Source organism: Leucoraja erinacea, chromosome 9 (assembly GCF_028641065.1).
Source record: "Leucoraja erinacea ecotype New England chromosome 9, Leri_hhj_1, whole genome shotgun sequence".
NCBI lineage: Eukaryota > Metazoa > Chordata > Chondrichthyes > Rajiformes > Rajidae > Leucoraja > Leucoraja erinaceus.
In genome coordinates this window covers 36,655,208-36,678,904 of record NC_073385.1, presented here as the reverse complement: position 1 = coordinate 36,678,904, position 23,697 = coordinate 36,655,208, and the positions used below count along the sequence as shown (strand labels likewise).

The following is a 23,697-nucleotide window of genomic DNA, read 5'->3' as shown; positions in this document are numbered from 1 at the left end:
GTGCAGGATAAAGCAGCATGCACTTTAGGCATCCCAAATGAAACCAATAACATTCTGCTGGAAGTAGGGGGAGGGACTATAAAACCAGGAAGTGGTGTGCCTCAATCAATCTCTGCAAGATGGAGGTCACTCTGAGCTCTGAATGACACTGAACAAATGTGTACACAGCTTTGGATACCCTTAATGTGGTTTGAAAATGAAAATATGGTTAGTTTGAGGTAAAAAAGCACTGCCTGCAAATGGTTGTTTGGGGGGTTTGGGGTTGAAGTAAAAAGGCTCTCTCCTCCCTCTCCTCCCCCTCTCCCTCTCCCCCCCCCCCCCCCCCCCCCCTCCCCCCCCTCCTCCCCCCCCCTCCCCCCCCCCCCCCCCCCCCCCCCCCCCCCCTCTCCTCCCCCCCCTTCCCCTCTCCCTCTCCCCTCCCCTCTCCCCCTCCCTCCTCCCCCCTCTCTTTCTCTCTCCCCTCTCTCTCCATCTCCCTCTCCCTCTCCCCCCCTCTCTCCCCCCCTCTCCCTCCCTCCTCTCTCTCCCCCCCCCTCCCCCTCTCTCTCCCCCCCCCCTCTCTCCCCCCCCCTCCTCCCCCTCTCCCCCCTCTCTCTCCCCCCCCCTCCTCTCTCCCTCCCCCTCTCTCTCTCCCCCCCTCTCTCCCCCCCCCTCTCTCCCCCCCCCTCCCCCCCCCCTCCCCCCCCCCCCCCCCCCCCCCTCCTCCCCCCCCCTCTCTCCCCCCCCTCTCTCTCCCCCCCCCCCTCTCCCCCCCCCCCCCCCCCCCCCCCCCCCCCCCTCCCCCTCCCTCTCCCCCCCCCCTCCCCCTCCCCCCCCCCCCCCCCCCCCCCCCCCTCCCCCCCCCTCCCTCCCCCTCTCTCCCCCCCTCTCTCCCCCCCCCTCCCTCCTCCCCCCCTCTCCCCCTCCTCCCTCCCCCCCCCCCTTTCCCCTGCCCCCCTCCCCCCCTCCCTCCCCCTCCCTCTCCTCCCCCTCCATATCCACCCCCCCACCGTCCCTCCACACCCCCCCTACCCTCTACCCTCCACCCTCCCTCCCCCTCCCTGCTCCCCACCTCTCCCCCTCACCCCCCCTCTCAGCACCCCCTCTCTCTCCCCCTCACTCTCACCCTCTCTCTCTCCTCCCCAGCCCTTCCCCCTCACAAACCCTCCCTCTTCTCCTCCTCTCCACCCCCCTCTCCCTCTTGCCCCTCTCTCTGTTTCTCTGTCTCTCTCTCTGTCTCTGCCCCTTCTCTCCCTGCCCTCACTCTCTACCCCCCCCCCCTCTCTAAATGTGACTGCAAGGGGGCAATGTGTCAGTAGATAGGGGGGTTATGGGGAAAAAGGAGCAAATTAATAATTTGAATATAATATCAAGGGGGTAATTAGCGTGAGTGCGGGGGGGGGGGGGTTATAGTTAGTGTGTGTGACGCTGCATGCCGCCTCCCCCCCCCACAACCGCACGTTGGGGGAACAGACCCAACGGGTCTGCACTTGGTCTAGTATAATATATAAGCAATCTATAAAGGAAATGAAGAGTTGTTTTTTTCAATACTTGTTGATTCTACTTCAAATATCTGGCCCAAACGGCATACCTGGCCGAATGTTAAAGACCTGTGCATACCAACGTCTGAAGTGTTCAAGGACATCTTCAACCTCTCACGTCTGCGGTCTGAGGTTCCTACCTGCTTCAAAAAGACATCTAATGTACCGATTCTCAAGAAGAGCACAGTTAGCCACCTGAATGACCACAGTCCAGTAGCACTTATCTCTACCAATAAATGAATTGCTTCGAGAGGTTGGTTATGTTGTGAATCAACTCTTGCCTAAAAAATGACCTGGATCTACTTCAATTAGATTTATCACCACAACAGCAGATGCCATCTCACCAGCTCTTCACTCTGCTCTGGACCATCTGAATAACAGGAACACATAAGCCAGGCACTGTTTCAGCCGAATCATGGGGTGTGTAATGAGTCAGTATACAGACGAGAGACAGAGCATCTGGTTGAGTGCTGCCACAAAAACAACCTCTCGTTCAATGTCAACAAAAACCAAGCAACTAATCGTTAACTTCAGAAAGGGGAAGTCGGAAACCATATGATAATTTAATTGGTGGGTTGGCCTGGGGGAGAGCTAGCACTTCAAATTCCTGGACCTTAACCTCTCAGTTGATGTCTTGGGCACAGCACATAGATGTAATCACAAATAAGGCACAGCCTCGACTTAGATGTTTAAAGAGATTTGGCATGTCATCATGTGTACTGACCAAACATCTATAGATGCGCTGTAGAAAGTATCCTGACTGGTTGCATCGTGGCCTGACCATGGCAATTCCAGCACACAACAGCACAAGAGGCTGTAGCGAGTAGTGGACTTACCCTGGTCCATCATAGACACAGCCCTCCCCACTATTAGAAGTATCTGCATGAGGCGCTGCTTCAAGAAGACAGCATCTATCATCAAGGATCCCAACCATTCAGGCCATTCCCTCTTCTCTCTGCTACTCTTGGCCAGAAGATATGGGAGCCAGAAGTCCCACATCATCGGGTTCAGGAACAGCTAGTTTCCTACAGTTTTTTTTTAACCAACATGTAGACGTAATCATCCTTGGCAACGTAACAATATGGACCACCTCATACACTAATTGCATTTTTGCACTAATTTCTTTGTTTTTTGCACAATCCTTTTCTTTTGAATAACTTATCTATAATTTGTATTTTTATGCAAAGTGCTGGGATGCTGTTGCAGATAAAGTTTTTTGTTGTACCCTTATCTCACCATGTTTGTGCATATAATAATAAACTAAACAATAAATAAAAATAAAATAAAAATAATATGAACAAGGCATACAAGGCATGTGGATGTCATTCATTGGATCAGTCAATCATCCAGCATTCATTTTTCTTTTGGAATTTGGAGGATTTTGAATCACTTGATGGCGAGGTTGGTTATTAGAAGATGTGAGTGAACCAAATGGGTTTTTACAACAATCTGGTAGTTTCATGGTTACTGTTGTTGAGATGTGCATTAATGTAAAATATATTTATTTTATCTGAAATTATGTTCCCAAGTTGCTATGGAGAGATTTAAACTTCTTGTGTTTGGATCAATGGTCCAAAAATCTTTGACCGGTATTGTGAGAGCTGCAAAGAAAATTTAAAGTGTAAGAAGGAACTGCAGAAGCTGGTTTAAATCGAAGATAGACACAAAAAGCTGGAGTTGCTCAGCGGGACAGGCAACATCACTGGAGAGAAGGAATGGGTGACGATTCGGGTTCGGATCGGATTCGGTTCTTCAGTAGAGAAAGAAGGCATTCAACCACCTGAAAGAATTTAACCAGCCCAATCTTACCTTCCAACGCCATTCTTAAGGGCCTGTCCCACTTGGGTGTTATTTACGCAACATAATTTACGTGTCACGACGCACGACATATGCATGGCGTGCATTACGCGCACATGGCGCGTGGTGAGATGTGGTGGCGTAGGCAATGACGCGCGGTAACGCAAGCCGCCCCAGAATTTTGTGGTTCTTAAAATCCTTGCTCGCCACCTGCGTGACGTGCAAATGACGCCCAAGTGGGACCGGCCCTTTACACCTTAAATTACTCACAGAATGCTGTTTAAAAGTTGCTCCACCACTTTTTTAGATAGAGAGCTACAGAATGGTTACCCTCTTGGTGAAATAAAAATTCTCCTCTAACCCTAATACTAATTATTTTAATTCCATTCCTCCTGGATTTTGACTTCAGTTGTATTTGGAAAGAAAATACAGTAAGGACATATTTACTCTCTTCAGACCCTTTGCAATTTTATACATATCAATCAAGTCTCCCTTCAGCCTCTTTTCTAAATAAAGCTATCCTATTTCCTCCAATTTTTCATAAAGTTCCAAGTTTCACACTCCGGCAAACATCCTGATTAATCCACGCTGCCAAGATATAGGAGCCCACTCCAATGACTTTCGGGTGAGGCAGAGGTTCACTTGCATCTCCTCCAACCTTATATACACTATCCACTGTTCCAGGTGTGGACTCCTATATATCGGCGAGACCAAGTGGAGACTGTGCGATTGTTATACTGAACACAATTTGCTGAGTCCGCCTAGGCCTATGCGATCTCCCAGTTGCTAAACACTAACTCCCTCTCCATACTGACCTTTCTATCCTGGGCCTCATCCATTGTCAGAGTAAGACCAAACGCAAATTGGAGGAACAGCACCTCATATTTCGCGTTGGGCAGCTTACAACCCAGTAGTATAAATATTGATTTCTCAAACTTCAAGTAACCCTTGCTTTTCCTCTCTCTCCGTCCATCCCCCACCCTCGTTCTCCAACTGGTTTCACTGTCCTCGTGATCAATTTTATTATTTGTATGCCTTGTGTCACCTTCCCCTCAGCCAACAATGAACCATTCTACATTTTCATGAGCATTGTCTGTTTTGAATTTTCGTTTTCACACTTTGCCCTTCCATATCTCTAGTTTCCCTCTCCCCGACTCTCTCTGAAGAAGGGTCTCGACTCAAATCTGAATATTATTTGTGTACTTTATTGCCTTGTTGCACCTCTTATTACCTGTGTATTATGTTCTACTTGTTACTTTTCTGCCCAGCTGATCATTCATATCTCCCTGAAATCTAAAGTTCATCCACGTTCTGGTGACATTCTGAGTACATGTCCTGCAAATTTCATCCTGCGTACCTCGATGTCCTGGCTGAGAGGCTTTGTTGCAGTTTCCCGGTAAATCTCCTTGTTTGTGATGTGGTCTCTGTAGCTAGTCTTCAGGATTTCCCTCGAGCAGCGTTGTTGGAATGCATCCAATTAACATAGAAACATAGACATAGAAACATAGACATAGAAACATAGAAATTAGGTGCAGGAGTAGGCCATTCGGCCCTTCGAGCCTGCACCGCCATTCAATATGATCATGGCTGATCATCCAACTCAGTATCCCGTACCTGCCTTCTCTCCATACCCCCTGATCCCCTTAGCCACAAGGGCCACATCTAACTCCCTCTTAAATATAGCCAATGAACTGGCCTCAACTACCCTCTGTGGCAGAGAGTTCCAGAGATTCACCACTCTCTGCGTGAAAAAAGTTCTTCTCATCTCGGTTTTAAAGGATTTCCCCTTTATCCTTAAGCTGTGACCCCTTGTCCTGGACTTCCCTAACATCGGGAACAATCTTCCTGCATCTAGCCTGTCCAACCCCTTAAGAATTTTGTAAGTTTCTATAAGATCCCCTCTCAATCTTCTAAATTCTAGAGAGTATAAACCAAGTCTATCCAGTCTTTCTTCATAAGACAGTCCTGACATCCCAGGAATCAGTCTGGTGAACCGTCTGCGCACTCCCTCTATGGCAATAATGTCCTTCCTCAGATTTGGAGACCAAAACTGTACGCAATACTCCTCAGATTTGGAGACCAAAACTGTACGCAATACGCTGTACGCAAAGAGAGTAAAGTTTGTGAAGGTGGAAATGCAAATGATCAGGTAGAAGTGGAGCATGTTTGTAAATGCAATAGGTTGGTAACAAATGGGTGTGAAGTGTTGTTTTAGTTCATAGCTTGTAAACTCCACACAGATAGCTCTCGAGATCAGGATCAAACCAAGGTTTCTGGCAGTGTGAGGCTGTGAGTTGTTTGTTGGTATACAATTATCTATGCAATTATATTTATTATTGATACATTTTAGTTTCATCAAAGCGCTGATGAATGAATCTAACTTTAACTTGTTGGAGTTATTGAATTACTTTTTGTTTCTACCTAGGTTCCAGATTCAGAGAGGGAAAGGTGATGCCAACAGTTACAGGGGTCTTGGCCACTGCTTTAAGACAATCTTCCATCAAGAAGGGTAAGATTTTTTTATTTCAATTACCACTGAATAAAACATTGATTAATTTGTACATTAATTGTTCTGAAGCTGTAGTATTCGAGAAATACTTTGTTTTTTTGCTAAAGTGCTGTAGTAACTCAATGGGTCAGGTAGCATCTCTGGAGGAAATGGATAGGCAAAGGTTTGGGTCGTCTGAAGAAGGTCCAAGTCCGAAGAGTTACCTAAATAAATCCTCCATAAATAGTGCCTGACACACTGCGTTACTCCAGCATCTCATTTATTTGCTCCAGATATCAGCATCTGCATTCTCTTGTATCTCCAATGAATCACCACACGTTTACCTTCAAAGTTAATAACCTATACTAATTAATTATTTGTAATTATTGTTCACTGACAGGAAAATGCTCCTAGTCCGTGGTCTGCTTTAGGAGATTTTATATTGGGATTAATAAGATTTTGTCAATTTCCACAGTTTTATTGCTGCGTCACTAATCAAGCTTTTGTTCATACAAACAATGCATTGAATGGTACATGCCTAAGTTCCATCTTTTCCTTAAATCACGAGCACAGTATGGAGAGGGAGCAGCTAGAGATTGTGTTACAGGTGCACAACCTTTTATCCGGTGTTCCGGAAACCGAAAAACTCCGAAAACCGGCCATTTTTTCCAGATGTCGTCTGCGCACCAAAGCTCGCGTTTGGCGCCAAACTTGACCCGAAACGACCCACGGTCAACCCAGGTCTGTACTACTGTAGCGGCTGCCTCCTCCCCGGAGACCGGGAGACGCTTAAACATCTGTAAATCATTGCTTAAATGTTAGTCAGTTAGTTTGGAGGGTTTTTATGTGAAGGGGGGGTGAAGGGGTAAACTTTAATTCTTAGTCCCCTACCTGGTCGGAGAGGCGGGGAGCGGTCAATGCCTTACCGGGTCGCCGTGCAGTAAGCTCCGCAGCGCTGTGGCCGGTGGGGCAGTGGGCGGTGCCGGTTGTAGCTCCGACCCCGGCAACTCTACCCCTGGCTGCGAGGCGCTCCAAATCCAGCGCGGCCCGCGGCTGGACGCCCCAGCTCCGCGAATGTCGGGAGTCGGCGGCGTCGCAGCGCTGGGATACCAGCGGGGAGCGGGCAATACCTTACCGGGTCGCCGTGCGGCAAGCTCCGGAGCGCTGTGGCCGCTGACCCAACGTTCGCGGAGTGTCGCTGGATTTGGAGCCGCGCAGCCAGGGGTAGAGTTGCCGGGATCGGAGCTCCAACCGGCGCTGCCCGCGGCCGGACGAAGCCCCCAGCTCCGCGAGGTTGGGAGTCGCCGACCAGGTAGGGGACTAAGAATTAAAGTTTCCCCTTTCACCCCTACTCCACCGCCACCACATAAAATCCCTCCAAACTAACTGACTAACATTTATGCAATGATTCTCCCGGTCTCCGGGGAGGAGGCAGCTGCTCCAGACTTTTCAAGCCGCCCGCGCTACCTACCTAATCTACGCTAAAAATCTTCCATTCGGAAATCCGAAAATGTCCGAAATCCGACAAGTGTCTGGTCCCAAGGCTTTCGGATAAAAGGTTGTGCACCTGTACCATCAACCATTTTGGTGAGGGGTAACATATAAGCTTCCACAGTAACCTTTCAGCCTTTCAACCCTTCTTTAGGCTAAGAAGAAGAAGATGCTTTCCTTCCTGCTTACAATGTGTAGTTATGCACTTAAGATGATTGAACCTCCTGAGACAATTTTCCATTTTCCATTTTCCAGTATTATCCTAAAAGTATGCTATTTTTGTCAAAACCAATAGAAAGGTATTTTCCCTGCAACTGTGTAAATATACATTAAAATTGGTTCTTTAAAATTTACACAGAATTAGTTGAAATGAGAAAATGCAACATTATGAAAGTTATTATCTGCCTTTAGTGCAAACGTGATTTAGATGGGAAAACTCCTTTCCCCTTCATTGTAGGCAATATTTTAAAGCACAAATGTAGCATTTAGGTATCTTGTTATAGTAAAATCTTATTAAATTTAGTCTTGATAACTGGTAATAATACACTGCAGAGACATTGCAGATGATAACTAATGATATATACCATTGTTAGTTTTCAGACACAAATATTAACATACTAGTAATTCACCTGTTTTGAGGGCTGACAGTTTTATATCTTGCCTAAGCTTTATCTTGTACTAGCAACATAAAAATGATTAGAGGGTCATTTTATTATCTCTGTAGGAAATATCTTACTGTCTTTTATCAACCCATGTAACAGAGATTAAGATAGATTGCATTAGTGATTAATAGGAATTATATGAACAATAATTGTAGTCTATTAACGTTTTTAAACTTTTTTGCTAAGCGATTATTTTGACAGGTTGGAGAAGGATAAATAACGGAATTGAACTTTACAACTATTGCTGCTTAATTAAAAAGTAGAGAAAGGTGTTTGTGTCTTGGCAATATGTTTTTCCATACCTCATGTGCACATGCCCAACACCCTGGCCAGCGGAGTGGCATAGTTTATGGGACTGCTGTCCCACAGCTCCAGCAATCTAGGTTTAATCTTGTCTGGATAAGTTTGGAATGGTTAGCTTTTACAGTGATGGAAAATTAAATTAAAGGATTAAGAGGATGGAAGATCTTTGCATCTTCTCTAACCACGGGGAAGATCATGGGGGAATGGAGAGTCGGTAATGTTCTTTTATGTAAGAAGTTGACCCATATCAATGTCAGTGTCAATTCCATCGGGGGATATCAGCTACAGTGGGAGGTTGGACAGACTTGAATTATTTTCTCTGGAATGCTGAAGATTGCGCAGAGACCTGATAGAAGTAAATAAAAGTATGAAGGACATAGATAGGGTAGACAGTCAGAACCTTTTTCCCAGGATGGAAAAATCATATACTAGAGGGCAAAGCTTCATGGAAATATGGGCAAAGTTTAAAGAGATGTGCGGGGCAAAGTTTTTTACGCAGAGGGTGGTGAGTACCTGGAACGCGCTGCCAGGGTGGTGTTTGAAGCAGATATAATAGTCACGTTACCGCGCACGGCTGTGATATTGCCATCTTAAAGTCCCCCTCTGCTCATCAGGTGCAGAGGATTTTTCCCATCGATGAAAAATAAAAGAGTTATGTGTTTAAAAAATGTTGAGATTCTCTCTCCTGAAGGCCACGCCCCTTCCGGAGAGACCATAAAACCCGGAAGTGTGGAGGTGCCTCAGTTCTCGGCAAGATGGTGGGAGCGAGAGTTCACAATTCTCAGCCTGAGGTGTGAATAACACTGAACACATGTCTACTAAACTGAGTGGTTTTACTGACCTGTCAGTGCCCTTAATGTGGTTTGAAAATGTCGTTTGATAATGCAAAAGTGTGTTTTGGTTTGAAAGGGCTAAAGCTGTGTTGCCTTTGGTTTTGAAAGTGCTGAAGTGTGTTGCCTTTGGTTTTGAAAGTGCTGAAGTAAGCTGTGTTGCCTTTGGTTTTGAAAGTGCTAAAGCAAGCTGCCTTGCATTTGGTTTTGAAAGTGCTAAAGCAAGCTGCCTTGCATTTGGTTTTGAAAGTGCTAAAGGAAGCAGCCTTGCCTAATTATAGCTGCCTTGCCCAAATTAGAGCTGCCGTGCCTTCTATATAATTAAAAGTCTAATCTTGACCACTTCCTGTTTGCGCTTTATATTGATTTTAGAAAAAGCGCTACCACGTACGGCTGTGATTTTTGGCCATGTTACTCACAGTCCCCCTCCGCTCATCAGGTGCTGAGGATTTTTCCCATCGATGAAAAATAACAATAGTAATTACTCTAATTAGTGTTTAAAAAATGTTGAGATTCTCCCACCTGTCAATCACACCATGAAGGCCACGCTCCTTGTAATGTAATTACATTTGGGCAAATTAGCGCTCTGGTTTTTTGCCACCTTACTCACCATTCTCCTCTGCTGCAAGTTAACTAAGTTTTGTTCCAATCAGTGGTAGCACAAAAGTTATGAACATGTTGAGGGTTCCCCCTCCCTCACACGCCCCCACACACCCCCCCCCCCCACACCCCCTCACCCCCCTTCTCCCCATGCCCCCTCCTCCCCACGCCCCCCTCCCTCCCCCACGCTCCCTCCCTCCCCCACCCTCCCCTCCCCTCCCCCACACTCCCCTTCCCCACGCTCACACCCTCCTCCCCACACACCCCCCCCCCCCCCACTCCCCTTCCCCCCCCACACCTCTACTTCCCACACACGCCCCCTCCCCCACACGTCCCCCTCCCCCACACACTCAGCCCACATACTCCCTCCCCCCCTCTCTCTGACTGCGTGGGTTTCCTCCATGTGCTCCAATTTTTTTCCCACATCTCAAAGGCGTGTGGTTTTGTAGGTTTAGTGGCCTCTGTAAATTGACCCTAATGTGTAAGAAGTTAAAATTAAAGTGAGATCGATGGTCATCATGGACTAGGTGGGCCGTCGGAACTGTTTCCATGCTGTATCTGTAAACTAAGCGAAACAATTAACATTTATTAGCAGGATGGAGAAAAACTTAAAATATTAAACAAAATAATTTAATCTAGGCTTACCTTGAAATAAGTTTAGAATGGTTAGTTTTAACAGTGATAAAAAATTAAATCAAATGTTTCACTGGTTGTAATGCCTTACGTGTCTGGATTTAAAATTATTCAGCTTTTTTTAAACATAAACATAAAAACATAGAAAATAGGTGTAGGAGTAGGCCATTCGGCCCTTCGAGCCTGCACCGCCATTCAATATGATCATGGCTGATCATCCAACTCAGTATCCTGTACCTGCCATCTCTCCATACCTCCTGATCCCTTTAGCCACAAGGGCCACATCTAACTCCCTCTTAAATATAGCCAATGAACTGGCCTCGACTACCTTCTGTGGCAGAGAATTCCACAGATTCACCACTCTCTGTGTAAAAAATGATTTTCTCATCTTGGTCCTAAAAGACTTCCCTCTTATCATTAAACTGTAACCCCTTGTTCTGGACTTCCTCAACATCGGGAAAATACAGAACAGTTTAATTTTCGGTGTTGCAAGCTTGTTATAAAGAACCTGCATCAAGAAGGGTTTCGGCCCGAAACGTTACCTATTTCCTTCGCTCCATAGATGCTGCTGCACCCGCTGAGTTTCTCCAGCATTTTTGTGTACCTTCACAGTTTCAAAAGCAAGGTATGCTGCTTGGTCTCAGCTGATCCATAAAGAGGCATGAGGTACAGGGAGGGTAAACCACCATCAAGTTATCAGGACATGTCAAGATGGCATCACAAGTTTTTGTTGTGCTTTAAAAGCACAGGCAGTAGCTTATGCTTTGAGATAACAGCTAGTTTTCTCAGGTAATGCCTCCTTTCATACACGGTGACAGATTGTTGCGTGCATATTTCCAGCAACTCTGTTTGCATAGCAATCATTCAATGACAGTCTCATTTCAATAGCGAGAAAACTCCATCAATAATAAGCTTTAAGCTTTTAGGTTGTAGTAATTGTCATGTATCAAATTACTGGCTTGTTAACTTTAGACGTTAGGTGGATGCTAGTGTGCACTTTATTTTTAAATTGAAGGTTTAAAAATAGGGAATATACTTTTTAAACTGTATGAGCCATGGAAGAAATAATTTTCTCTTTCAAAGCTAATTTGGATATTGTGTAATTTTTACACTGAAATGAATTTGAAAGATCTATGCAAATAAAAGTGGAAGATTAAATGATTTAAAATACAGAACATATTATTCAAATTAGAAATTATAATCTGTTAATACTTCAATTGTAATATTCAATTCATTGTTATCTTAACCTTGAGAAAAAAAAAGTTATTTTTATTTTCATTTTGGCTTATTTTCACTTGATCGTGATAGTTTTTACTATGAATTGAATAATTTTGTTTTATGTGAAGGTAATTGTGATTATCAAAATGTTGTTTTATTAGCAGTGAAGTTAATGGAAATAAAAATTGGGAAAGATGTAAATATCAATTATTTGTCACTCACTGTCATCTAATGGCAATTGAATTAACAAATAGGGATAGTAAATTATAATAAATTTGAATAACTATTTTTGAATTATAACACGGGCATGCATATGAAACTACCCAGAGCTTATTAATTAAAATATCATTCCTGTTAAGATTTCTGTTTTTATGATAATTTAAGTTTTTACTACTTTTAAGTAAAGTAATAATCATGCTTCATCAACTGCGGTGATATCAGTTAAAAGTAATGCATTAACCTTAGGAACATAGTCCAATTTCTTAAATGTATTCTTTTTGTTTCATTAATTCTTGAATTCTCACTATTCGATCAGCAGCTGGAAACCAGATTTTTAAAAGTGATTTTTTTTTTAACCTGAAAATATTTAGTAACAAATCAAGACTCGTATTGTTGTTGTAGTTCATTATAGAATTTATGTCAAACTTGACAATTTTATCAATGGATATTACTTCCTTTGCATTGAATTGTGTTGGCTATGAGCAGCAGTTGCAACATACTGAAATTGATTGATTGGTTGATTGAATGATTGATTGAAAGATACAGCATGGAAATAGATCCTTCAGCCCTGATCGTCCATGCCGACCATCGATCACCGGTTCACACTAGTTCTAAGTTATCCCACTCTCTCATCTACTTCCCACTAACATTAGGGTCAATTTATGGAGGCCAATTAACCGCCAAACCCACACATCTTTGAGCACCCGGAGGAAATTTACACAGTCACAGGGAGAAATTGCAAACTCCAGACAGACAGCACCTGATGTCAGGATTGTACCTGGGGCTCTGGAGCTGTGTGGTAGCAGCTCTACCAGCTGCGAACATGTCCCGCCCAATAATCTATCTTGTTATTGATACAGTCAACTTTGTCTCAGTTGGTGAGATTTGTGTCTCTTGTGATGGGGGAACTACATTCAATTCTTACTCTATATAATTGAGCTCAAATGTCTCTTTGTAATGCTATGCTGAGGCATTACTGCATTGGCAGAAGATTTGTCTTTTGAAATGAGATGTTACCTGCTCTTTAAGGTAGCTAGAAGCTTTGAAGTCATAGTTTTGATGAAGAGTAGGAACATGATTGTCATTTTGGTCAATGTTTGTCTCTGAGTGAACATTCTGAAAAAACAGATTTTGAAGTCACTACCACTTTGCTGTATTTGTGAGCATATTGTTCACAAATTAGATTCCGTTTGTTCAACAATCAACATCAGAAGTATTTTGGTGACACGAGGAGCTGCAGATGCTGTAATATTGAGTAAAATATAAAGTGCTGGAGTAACCCAGCAGGTCAGGCAGCATCATGGAGGGAGTGGGTAGGTAAGGTTTCAGGTCAGGACCCTATTTTATCAATATTCCATAAATGCATGAAAGGGCAATTTAGAAATGCAATGTCCTTTTGTGGTGAAAGTCGTTGTATATCAAAAACACTTGAATCTTGGAAATTATATATTTCACTTCTTGTGCTTAAGAATAATATGACAAGACAATGTATTGGAGTTAACCATTGTATTCCATCTTATTTCATTTTAATGTCACCTGCCTCTGTTTGCGTTTCTGCTCTCCAGACTTATACCATCCATAAATTTATTTCAGCCACTAATCAGAGGAAATTTGCAGTGTAATATAGACTTTTACCTCTTTATCTGCTTTCCTGAGCGACATTTATCTTTTTCTTTCTTTGGAGGCTTTTCTCTTACACAGTTACCTCGCCAAAATAATCCATACACAATAAACCTAAAGCAAGGTTTAAATGTAACGCATACATCTTGATGTTGTCAACAAATGTAGGATTTTATTACCTTTGTAATAGGCGCATCCTTATTCATCCACTTTGCAATTTATTTTTTCTTTACTTGTGTTATATTTAGGCAATATGCTGATTTTTTTTTTAAATGTACAATGGTCTTGGAAAACATTAAGTACTGCAAGATACTCCAGAAGAATCCTGTTTAAATAGCTAATGGATTCATGGATCAAAGCCGTCTGTGTCAGATTTTCTTTGCAACTGTTATTCACTTCTTAGCAGCTAACATTCTTTCACTGAAAAGAGATTTTCAGGTGAAACCTTGTTTGAAAAGTGACCTTTGCCTCCTGACTACTGGAAATACCTGTTCTGATGAGAATTGCTGACAATCATTTTAAGGCAAACTTCGAATGTAAGAAATCTTGGAGGCTCTGAAGTGAAAATAGTTACCAAGTATTGTATGCACAAGAAATTGACTTCCATTCAACAAACAGACTTCATCTTCTTCTTATCGAGTCCACACACAAGATTAGATGTTGTTCAGCCAGAGCTGAACACATTTCTCGGCATCTGCATACACTGGTGTCTGTCTTGCGCTTCTTGTGCGTGGTGGTGGAAAGATTGGTGAAAACAGGGCCGCGACGTGAACGCTATATCCGTGACCCCATGGACTTCATTGTAAAAGTCAAAGTTCAAGTAGCGATAAAATGAGCTGAAACAGTTGCCTTCCATTCTGGTCATATTAGGTTAGTGTGCAGCAAGCAATAATTAATAAATAATATTTTTGTTGAAAGTGGGGCTTTAATATTACATATAACATTCTTTAGAAAATCGTAGTTGAGGTCAGTTTATCAAATATTAAAATTTAGACATAAAGAATTCCAGATGCTGGTTTACAAAAAAAAAATCACAAAGTGCTTGTGTAATTCAGCAGGTCAAGCAGCACCCCTGGAAGACTTTGATAGGTGACATTTGGGTCAGTATCCTTCTTCTAGAGATGCTTTCTGACCTGCTGAATTATTCCAGCTCTTCATATTTTTATTTAGCAAACTTTAAAGCTTATTTGTATTAATATTTTTATGTTACTTAAGAATCTGTTCAGAGAAGTGCTTCAGCTAGAAAATTGCAATAGATAAACCAGTTTATTTTTCTAACAATTTTTTAATTTAAGTAATTTGTTACAGATTAAACATAATTAGACCATCCATATTGTTTCTGCTTTCTAAAAGGGCAAATAGTTTAAAGTAATATTTTTCCAAGTCAGTATATCTGTTTCAGTTACTGATTGAAAACAAAATGACTCCCATTTTAATTTAAAAATTAAATTATGCCCTAAAGGAGATAGTATAAATATAGAGGTAAAAACTCATCAATTGTTGTGTGCTTTATTGATGCTTCCAAAGCCTTTGATCGTGTTAATCATAGGAAGTAAGAAATATGTACTTTGACCTATAAGGGCGTTGAACAATTCATTGTTTATATTGTAGCTCTTGCTAGGCCTTCATTAGAATTCTGCTATTGAAGGGAGAACTCACACCCATACTTGCATTTTAATAAGATTACAGGGCTTCCAGGAATTTTAGCAGATCACTAAAACACTTTTTAAACCATATTTACAATGCACTAGAATTAAATTGGATGTGATGTTGGGCGCAAGCAGTGTATATTCTCTTCAGTAGACTATAGGCCATTCCTTTTTGGTGCTGTTCTGGAATTGCACACTGATGTTTCTCAGCACCACTCTATTACTTCTGTAGTAATGTGCATAGTTTACACCACAAATGCAATACGAAAGCAATAAAAATGCCTTGAGATTGATCCTGTATAGAATTGTTGAGAATATTCAGTCAATTAATTGTGCTGTTTACCAGCATTTTTTACATGTGCATATATTTCAATGCCTCGACAATACATGTGCTGCAATTTACTTTTCTCTCAGTTGGTAAATTTAATATATTTAAGGGTGCAGATTTTTTATAAAATCTTGTAATCAACATCAAAGTTGTATCTCCGTTTTGTTACTCTCAATGTTACCGTCTGGTGAAGAAATGTTGCCATTCTTCCACCAGCAATTAAACATTGTAATTTTAATTATTTTAAAATCAAATTTTCCTGACAATTGTAACTTTTCAAAGCTGTTTGTGAGATGATTTATTTCATTTTTTGTCTGACTGAACTTCTAGTTACAACCTTTTTGCTCTTTACACTATACATCTAATGCTAAATCTGCTCTCATGGTATGTAGAATTTAGTTTTGCTCTCGCTTGGTATAATACAGGTATCTGCAAGATTCATGCATTATTGTGTGCATTCCTTTTATAAGTACTTTAGCCTTCATGAATTCAGAACAAAGAGAGCGGTTCTTATTCTTTTGTGAGGTGCAGCTTGGAATGAAAGTTTATTGTGTACAGGTGTAAATTAGTGTGTGTCAAAAAGTAATCTGGAATGATTTGCTCCACCCTGGATAACGTATGCTAAATAGTTTGTTTCTTAACAATATTATGTTGGTGACCAAACTCTAATAGTTCTTCATTTTCTATAAAGTGCTTTTTTAGATTCATTTTTCAGGATGGCATTTATTGCCCTTGAAAACACTGCAAATGCTGGTTTTAAAAAAAGACATAAAATTCTGTAGTGACCGCGGGTCAGGTAACATCTCTGGAGTACATGGAACACATGGTGTCGGCCAGAGAAATCCGTATCAGCAGTGAGTTCCCACCTTCCGGGAGGCAGTGCAGTATAGATTCCAAACATTCATTTGTGTGGATAGACACAAATTGTTGGAGTAACGGCGGCTGTCCCACTTCAGCTATTTTTAGGCGACTGCCAGTGATTGTCATAGTCGTAGCAGGTCGGCGAAAAATTGACGACTGGACCCCCCTCTTCGACATAAATTTGAAGTAGAATCATTACTTTAACAACACAAAAAACCTGAAGTCAGCACCGGCGACAACTTGCGTCACCTGGGCGACAACCTACGTTAACCTGGCAACAACTACGACAGCACCTACGTCAGGAGAAGTTAAGCTACGCTCATTGGCATCAAACTCACTGTCGCTGACTGTCTCCGAAGAATTTTCAACATGTTGAAAATCCAGCAGCGACCAGAAAGATGCTACGACTCTTTGGGCGACTGAGGAAACTACTCACAACCGTACAGGCGACCATGTGATGACAGCCTAGTCACCTGTAGTCGCCTAAAAAATAGCCTAAGTGGGACAGGCAGCATCTCTGGATAGAAGGAATTTGTGTGGTCTGGGTCAGTGTTGTGATTTTCTGTTTGACAAAACTTGCATACACACTCACCTGATGCATGTGCACAAACGTGCATGTATACATACAATCCCCTCTGGTTCGCAGAAAGGGTAGTCAAGAAGCAATACCTATAATAGATAAGAAGGGGCTCCTCCAAGGTCCAACATCTAACAACGCAGTTAGAATAGGAATCATTGACTCATGTTTAACACTTGCAGAATCTAAAGTTAATGTGCGTAATGGTATACCTGCAGATAAGTAGACTCGTGAGATAGAGGCAGTTCAACTGCTCAAACTTCAGTTTAAGCTTAAATTAGTTTAGCTTAACTTAAAGGTACAGAATGAAATCAGGTCGATCAGCCCACTAAATCCATGCTGACCAAAGGGGGTGGGGAGAGAGGGGGGACAAAAGGGAAATGAGAGAGTTGAGGATGTGGGATTTGTATTTCCAGCTCTGACTACTCTGGTGGCCTAATGTATACAAAGCGGGTCTGCTGTGTGCCTAGCGATTCTCACACGCCATTGTGGTGGCTGTTTATGTTTAATATTTACGTAATTTTGTATCTTTTTGCTTTTTCTTGTATGACTATGGTAAAATCAAATGCCACTGTACCTTAGTGTACATGTGACAATCAAGAAGTATTGAACTATTGTGCTGTAGTAACTCAGCGGGTCAGGCAGCAGCTATGGAGAACTTGGGTAGGTGATATTTCAGGTCGGGACCCTTCTTCAGACTGAGTTAGAATAGTGTTTTATGCATTGCTCAAGCATCTGGACGTTGCAGCAAGCAGTTTGTCTTCAGTGACAGCTTGAGCATTTTTGCTTTGCTGTAAATGGCCCATAACATTACAAAGAGAACTGAAAATAAAATAGCTTTGCTGTTTTTCCAGATGCAAATAATTTTTGTATTCAGATGAACACGCAATTATCATACCTTTCACCCAGAAATCTATGAGGCTTATGGCATTTCCGGACACACATGCTTTACCAATGCTCAAAAGCAGTTTTTATTCCACAGCGATGAGACATGGGGGCAAAGTTAACTGTAAAAATAACAATGTGGCTTACAATGCTCAGAGTCACTCAGGCCCAAATCAGACAGCAACTTAAATCAAGCACAGAGGCATACTTTAACATTAAACAATGCAGGCTGCTTTGTGAATTGAGCTCTCCTCGATAAGCTGTGCAAAAATGGCTTCATTCCCTCCATCTCATCATCAGGTATATAGAATAGCAAGTTAAATAAAGACTAAAGTCACCACAGAAAATGAGTGGTCTTCCCATTCAGACTTAATGCTATTTTCCACACAATACTTTGTTTTAGTTACTGCCAAACAACTTGTCAGTCCCTGGAAATTAATTTTTCAGAGGGTTTGATGGACATTGGGAGCTTTTTATAAAATCATGAATAATTTCTCAGAAATTCCAGCCAGCAGGAGGTTGATAAGGAAGCACATTACCCTGGATTTACCATTGTAAAATGCAGGACTGATCCGTGTTCTGAAAGCCCTGAACAACTTCGGGACCTTGAACATCTATCTGCTGACACTTAGAGAGTAAAAAAAATGTTGCCCATGAAAAGCTGATAAAAAGATTGACACTTCACAATGCCGGGGATATGCAGCCAACATATCCAAAGACTTGTCCCAATCAGGTCATTCCTTCTTCTCCCCCCCTCTTGTCTTTGACATCACGAGCAGAATGGGGAGTGCAGGGGAGAGATAAGACTTTGCCTTCCATCACAGTGAGGAGGAGTTTGCTGTGATGGATGTTTGTGTAAATTGTGTTGTGTCTTGGTTCTTCTACTTGTTTGTATGACTGCAGAAACCAAATTTCGTTTGAACCTTAATGAAGTTCAAATGACAACTAATAAATTGTATCATTATATTGTCGGGTAGAAGATACAGAAGCTTGAATGTGCACACCACTGGATTCAGGAACAGCTTCTTTCCCTCTGTTTTCAGGTTTCTCAATGGTTCCATAACCCAGGCTACTGTCCAATTCAACTCTACTGCATTGAGGACAGTGGATTTTGTCTATGGACCTGGTGTGCTACAATGTTGAGAATATTCTGCACTCTGTATCTTCCCCTTTGATCTCCCTATTGTATTTGAGTTTGACGATTGGATTTGTGTACAGTAATAGTATTATCTGATTTGATTAGATAGCATGCAAAACAAAACTTTACATTGTACCTCGGTATATGTAATAATAAAACACAACTTGATAAAAACTTCAACAGCCATCTTAATCACCAACTCACAGTCATAGTGTTGTAGAGCATAAAAACAATTTCAGCCCACAACATCCATGCCACCCTTTTTGCCAATCTACACAAATCCCATTTGCTCTAATTAGGACTGTATGCTTCAAAGCCTATTAAGAGTATGTTTAAATGCTTCTTAAATGTAGTAATTTAATTTGATTCCACCATGTTCCAGATATCTACCACTCCCTATGTGAAAAACACCCTCCATAGGTCTTCAAAACTCTTTCCCTTCACCTTGAACCTGTGCCCTGTTGTTTTTTGATTTGCCACCAACTGATAAATATTTCAACCATCTACCTGACCTATTCATCTCATAATCCTATATACTTCTACCAGGTAACCTCTCAGCCTCCTCTGCTGCAAGGAAAAGAAGCAGTCTATCCCCATAACTAAATGCAGCAAATCTAAATGTTACCATTTTGTATCTTTCAATCAATCAATCAATCAATTATTACGAAACATTCAAGAGATTCAAACAATGAACAATAATTAGCTGTTAAAGACTTAACTAAAAAAAATCTAAAGTGATACAAGCATAGAAAAGCACTTAATGAAACATTTAACTAAATTGTTCAATGAAATTATCTAACACTTATCTTGGTCCCCAGTAGACAGCCTTCCCAAATGGAATTGCTGACACTTATGGCCAAAAACATTGCCTAGATTTAATTTGCTCTTATTTCTGACATGCATTGTTTTCATTTTTGCTCTCATACTCCATCTTTTCAAATTAGATTATTTTTGCTATTCTTACAGGTTTTCCCATTCAGATTTCATTGGTAACAATGTTTCAAGCCCAGTTTAACAAACACAATTGCAAAGCCTTTTCACATTAATAGTTGTGATATTTTTGGATCATCACATTATTTAAGGACAAGCTTACAGCAATTCCCAGTATAAAATATCATAGGTATTAAATAAATTTGAACTTCTATTTATTAAAAATTAGAACAATTAGAACAACACTATTTGTTTTCCAACAGTGGCGTAGGTAGATTTGCTGCCTTACAGTGCCATAGACCCGGGTTCGATCCCAACTACGGGTGCTGTCTGTATGGAGTTTATACGTTCTCCCCGTGACTGCGTGGGTTTTCTCCGAGATCTTCGGTTTCCTCCCACACTCCAAAGATGTGCATTAGTGTAAAGAGCTCAAACTCGCACAGATTGAAACACAAACATCTTTATTATTCAGGTCATAATCTTGTAAGCAGGTCATCACACGTTCACACTGCTACAGCTACTGGCAGGCAGTGGGCGAGTCCTTACACTATGAATGTTATAATTAGGTGGAGTTATAATTACTAAGCATTTGATTGGCGACCATGCAATAGCCAATCTACATCTCTTCTTGTATAAATGAAAAGCAAATAAGACATTACAACTATAACGAGTAAATAAAATGTTAAATGCAAATTGCCACATCTAATAATAATGGGGTTAAACATAATCACCATATCTAACAGGTGGCTTGCTAACTCGCCCGGTCCTCGTACAGTATAGGGCTGCCTCATCAACTTTTTCCTCCGAAAAGTTGAGGGCGCGGTGCAGTGAGCCCGACGGGCTATGGGGAGACACCGTTGGGGAACCCAAGGGAGACCGTCACGGGGTTACTGGAGAGCCGGTTACAAAAGGGGAAGTAGGGGCAGACCGACGCGGGTAGTGGACTGGACTGGACTGGCGGTGGCAGATGCTGGAACGGCTGGTACAGCAATCACTTTAAAGTTGATAGGTGAGGCATCAGGACCCTGGAGCGCCTAGTCCATATTGGGATGCATCGTTGGTGATTGTGACCGGCAGATTGATGTTGAAGTATGCCAGAGTTGGTGCACTGGCAAGCTGTAATTTTAAAGTCTCGAAAGCTCGTTGATGTTGCGGGTACCAGAACCAGGTGTTGTCCTTGTGGGTCAATTGTCGTAGGGGCTGATAATTCGCTGAGATTGGGGATGAATTTGCCCAAGTATTTGACCATACCTAAAAATCGTTGCAGGCTGGTGACGTCGGTTGGTACTGGCAGCTCGTTGATCGCTGCAGTCTTCAATGGGTCAAGCTTTAACCCGTTGCTGGTGAAATCGTGACCGATGTGAGTGACTTCTGGAACTTTGAACTTGCATTTCAGAGGGTTGAGATTTAAATTAATGTCTCTGGCACGGCCTAACATCCTTCATAGGTTGGCATCGTGTTCGGTTGCGTCTCGGCCGTATACTAGGATGTCGTCAATAATGCTGCCATAAGGATATTCTGCAAACAGCTGTTCCATTCCATGCTGGAAGACTTCGTTAGCAGAGTTGATACCAAAAGGCATTCTTAAAAATCGGTAATGGCGAATGGCGTTAGTGCAGATGACGCACGGTCTAACAGGATTTGCCAAAATAAACTTTTGGCATCTAGGACTGAATATACGGTTGCGTTACCGATCTGTGCCGCTACGTCTTCAGTGGTTCTCATTGGGTAGTGTTGACGTTTAATTGCCGTGTTCAAATCTTTAGGATTTATGCAGATGCGTAATTCCTTCTTGTCTTTCATGGTGGTGACGACCATGGTGGAGACCCAGTCTGAGGGTTCGCTGACCTCGGCAATAACTCCGATAGAGACCATGCGTTTGAGTTTGTCGTGTATTCTCTCACGCATGCCGTGGGAGACGCGGTGAGGTGCACGTACAATTGGGGTGACCATATGGTCAACAGTGATCTTATATATTGTCGGTAGCTTGCCGAGTTTGTCATCAAACAAGTCCTTATAGTTGGATAGCATCTGTTGTGTTGGTTCCTCGGTCAAACAGAGTTTGTGGACAGCGCGCCCAAAATAAACCAGACCCAAGTCATAGCATGCATTAATGCCAAGCAGGGTTTCTGAACTTGGTTGTACAATGTAAAAGAGTAAGTTCTTTGTCTGCTCATTCATGGTACATTTCAGATCAGCTTTACCCAACGGGTGAAGAATTTCCCCTCCGTAAGCCTGTAGAGTGGAGGAGTCCTTTTTCATGAGCTCAGTGGTTCTTATCTTGTTGAACGCTTTGAGTGACATGACATTTACTCTGGCGCCAATATCGACTTTGGCGATCATAGGTTTGTTATTGATTATCAAGGTCACCGCAGGATCAGTCACTTTGCCTGGGGTGCGCAGGTTTAAGAAAAGTATGGTAGACTCAGCATCTGAGTTGTCAGAGTCGTTCCCGTGGGAAGATTCGTCCTGTTCATGGGAATCTGAATCGGACGGGTCTTGTTGAATCAGGTGCAGCTTTGTCCTTGAAGCTGTACTACCACTAGATTGACAACGATTAGCAAAGTGGTTGAGTTCCTTGAAATTATGACATACTTTCCCATGGGCTACCCAAATTGCGCCCCCTGGTGTGGAAATAGTTACAGTTAGAGCACCTCGTGGCAGGCACATTTTGATCTTTGCGGGACGCATTGAAAATTCCTTGTGGAGAATAGCTAGCCAGATTCACATTAAGTTGTTGATGAGGGTTAACACTATCAAAGTCAGCAAGTGGTGCTACAGTCTCAGCCATCCTACAGGCATGAATCGCTTGCTCCAAAGTCAGCTCAGCGTTCCGCAGCAGTTCGGATTTTAACTTGCGGTCGCTCATTCCTCCCACAATTTTATCACGTACTAGCTCATTTGTCAACACACCAAATCTGCAGCGAGAGATGATATGTCTCACATCACTGATAAATCGTTCCACAGGCTCATCAGCCTGTTGCATTCGGGCAAAAAATCTCGTCCTCTCACACAGTTCTCTGACCTTCCTCAGCAGAACCATCGAGTTGTCAATAGTTTCAGCCAGCACCACTACCAGATCATTCCCGTCAGCGCGGATCATAGCCTCTGGACCCGCTAAATTCAACAACAGCGATGCTTTCAAATTGTCGTGATTGTTTCGGTGAATGATGCGGATATAATGAGAGTAATTCTTCTCAAACATTCGCCATCGCTCAGCAATATCGGAATCAAACATGAGCGGGCTAGGCTTTCTACAAGAATTAGCCATGTTAGCAAAATCACTCACAAATAAAAACTGATAAACAAAATAAATGGCAGTAAACAGACCCGATTTTCTGACACCATGTAAAGAGCTCAGACTCACACAGGTTGAAACACAAGCATCTTTATTATTCAGGTCATAATCTTGTAAGCAGGTCATTACACGTTCACGCTGCTACAGCTACTGGCAGGCAGTGGGCGAGTCCGTACACTATGAATGTTATAATTAGGTGGAGTTATAATTACTAAGCATTCTGATTGGCTAACATGCAATAGCCAATCTACAATTGGGTTAATTGGCTTGGTATAAATATAAATTGTCCCCAGTGTGTGTAGGATAGTGTTAACGTGTGGGGATCGCTGGTCGGTGCGCTGAAGGGCCTCTTTCTGCGCTGTATCACTAAACTAAACTAAACCAAACCACAGAAATATTAGTTATTTAGCTACTTTTGATTAACATTAGACAATATTGTTATAAATTAATGGTAGTTTGTTTTTGGTAGTCTGTCTAATAGTTTGTTTTTGGAGGTCTTTTAGTCTTTTTTTATGTGGGAGAGGAGGGGGAAACAGCTTTTCTCAGTCACTACCTGGTTTAGAATGCGTCTTTCTCCGAGCCGCATCTTTGCCCCACCTCATAGCCTATCATCTGGAGACCTACCAGAGCTTCAGCGGCGGCGTAGCACT

The 23,697-nt window shown here is 42.4% G+C and overlaps 1 protein-coding gene across 2 annotated transcripts in view; it reads left to right on the top strand.

The window, feature by feature from the left end:
• slc25a21 (solute carrier family 25 member 21) overlaps positions 1 to 23,697 on the top strand; it is a 339,982-nt gene that overhangs the window by 276,066 nt on the left and 40,219 nt on the right. For both annotated transcript variants that reach the window (XM_055640536.1, XM_055640537.1), the window contains one exon: positions 5,743 to 5,826. In XM_055640536.1, the coding sequence (XP_055496511.1) occupies positions 5,743 to 5,826 (84 nt within the window). The remainder of the gene's footprint in view (positions 1 to 5,742; positions 5,827 to 23,697) is intronic.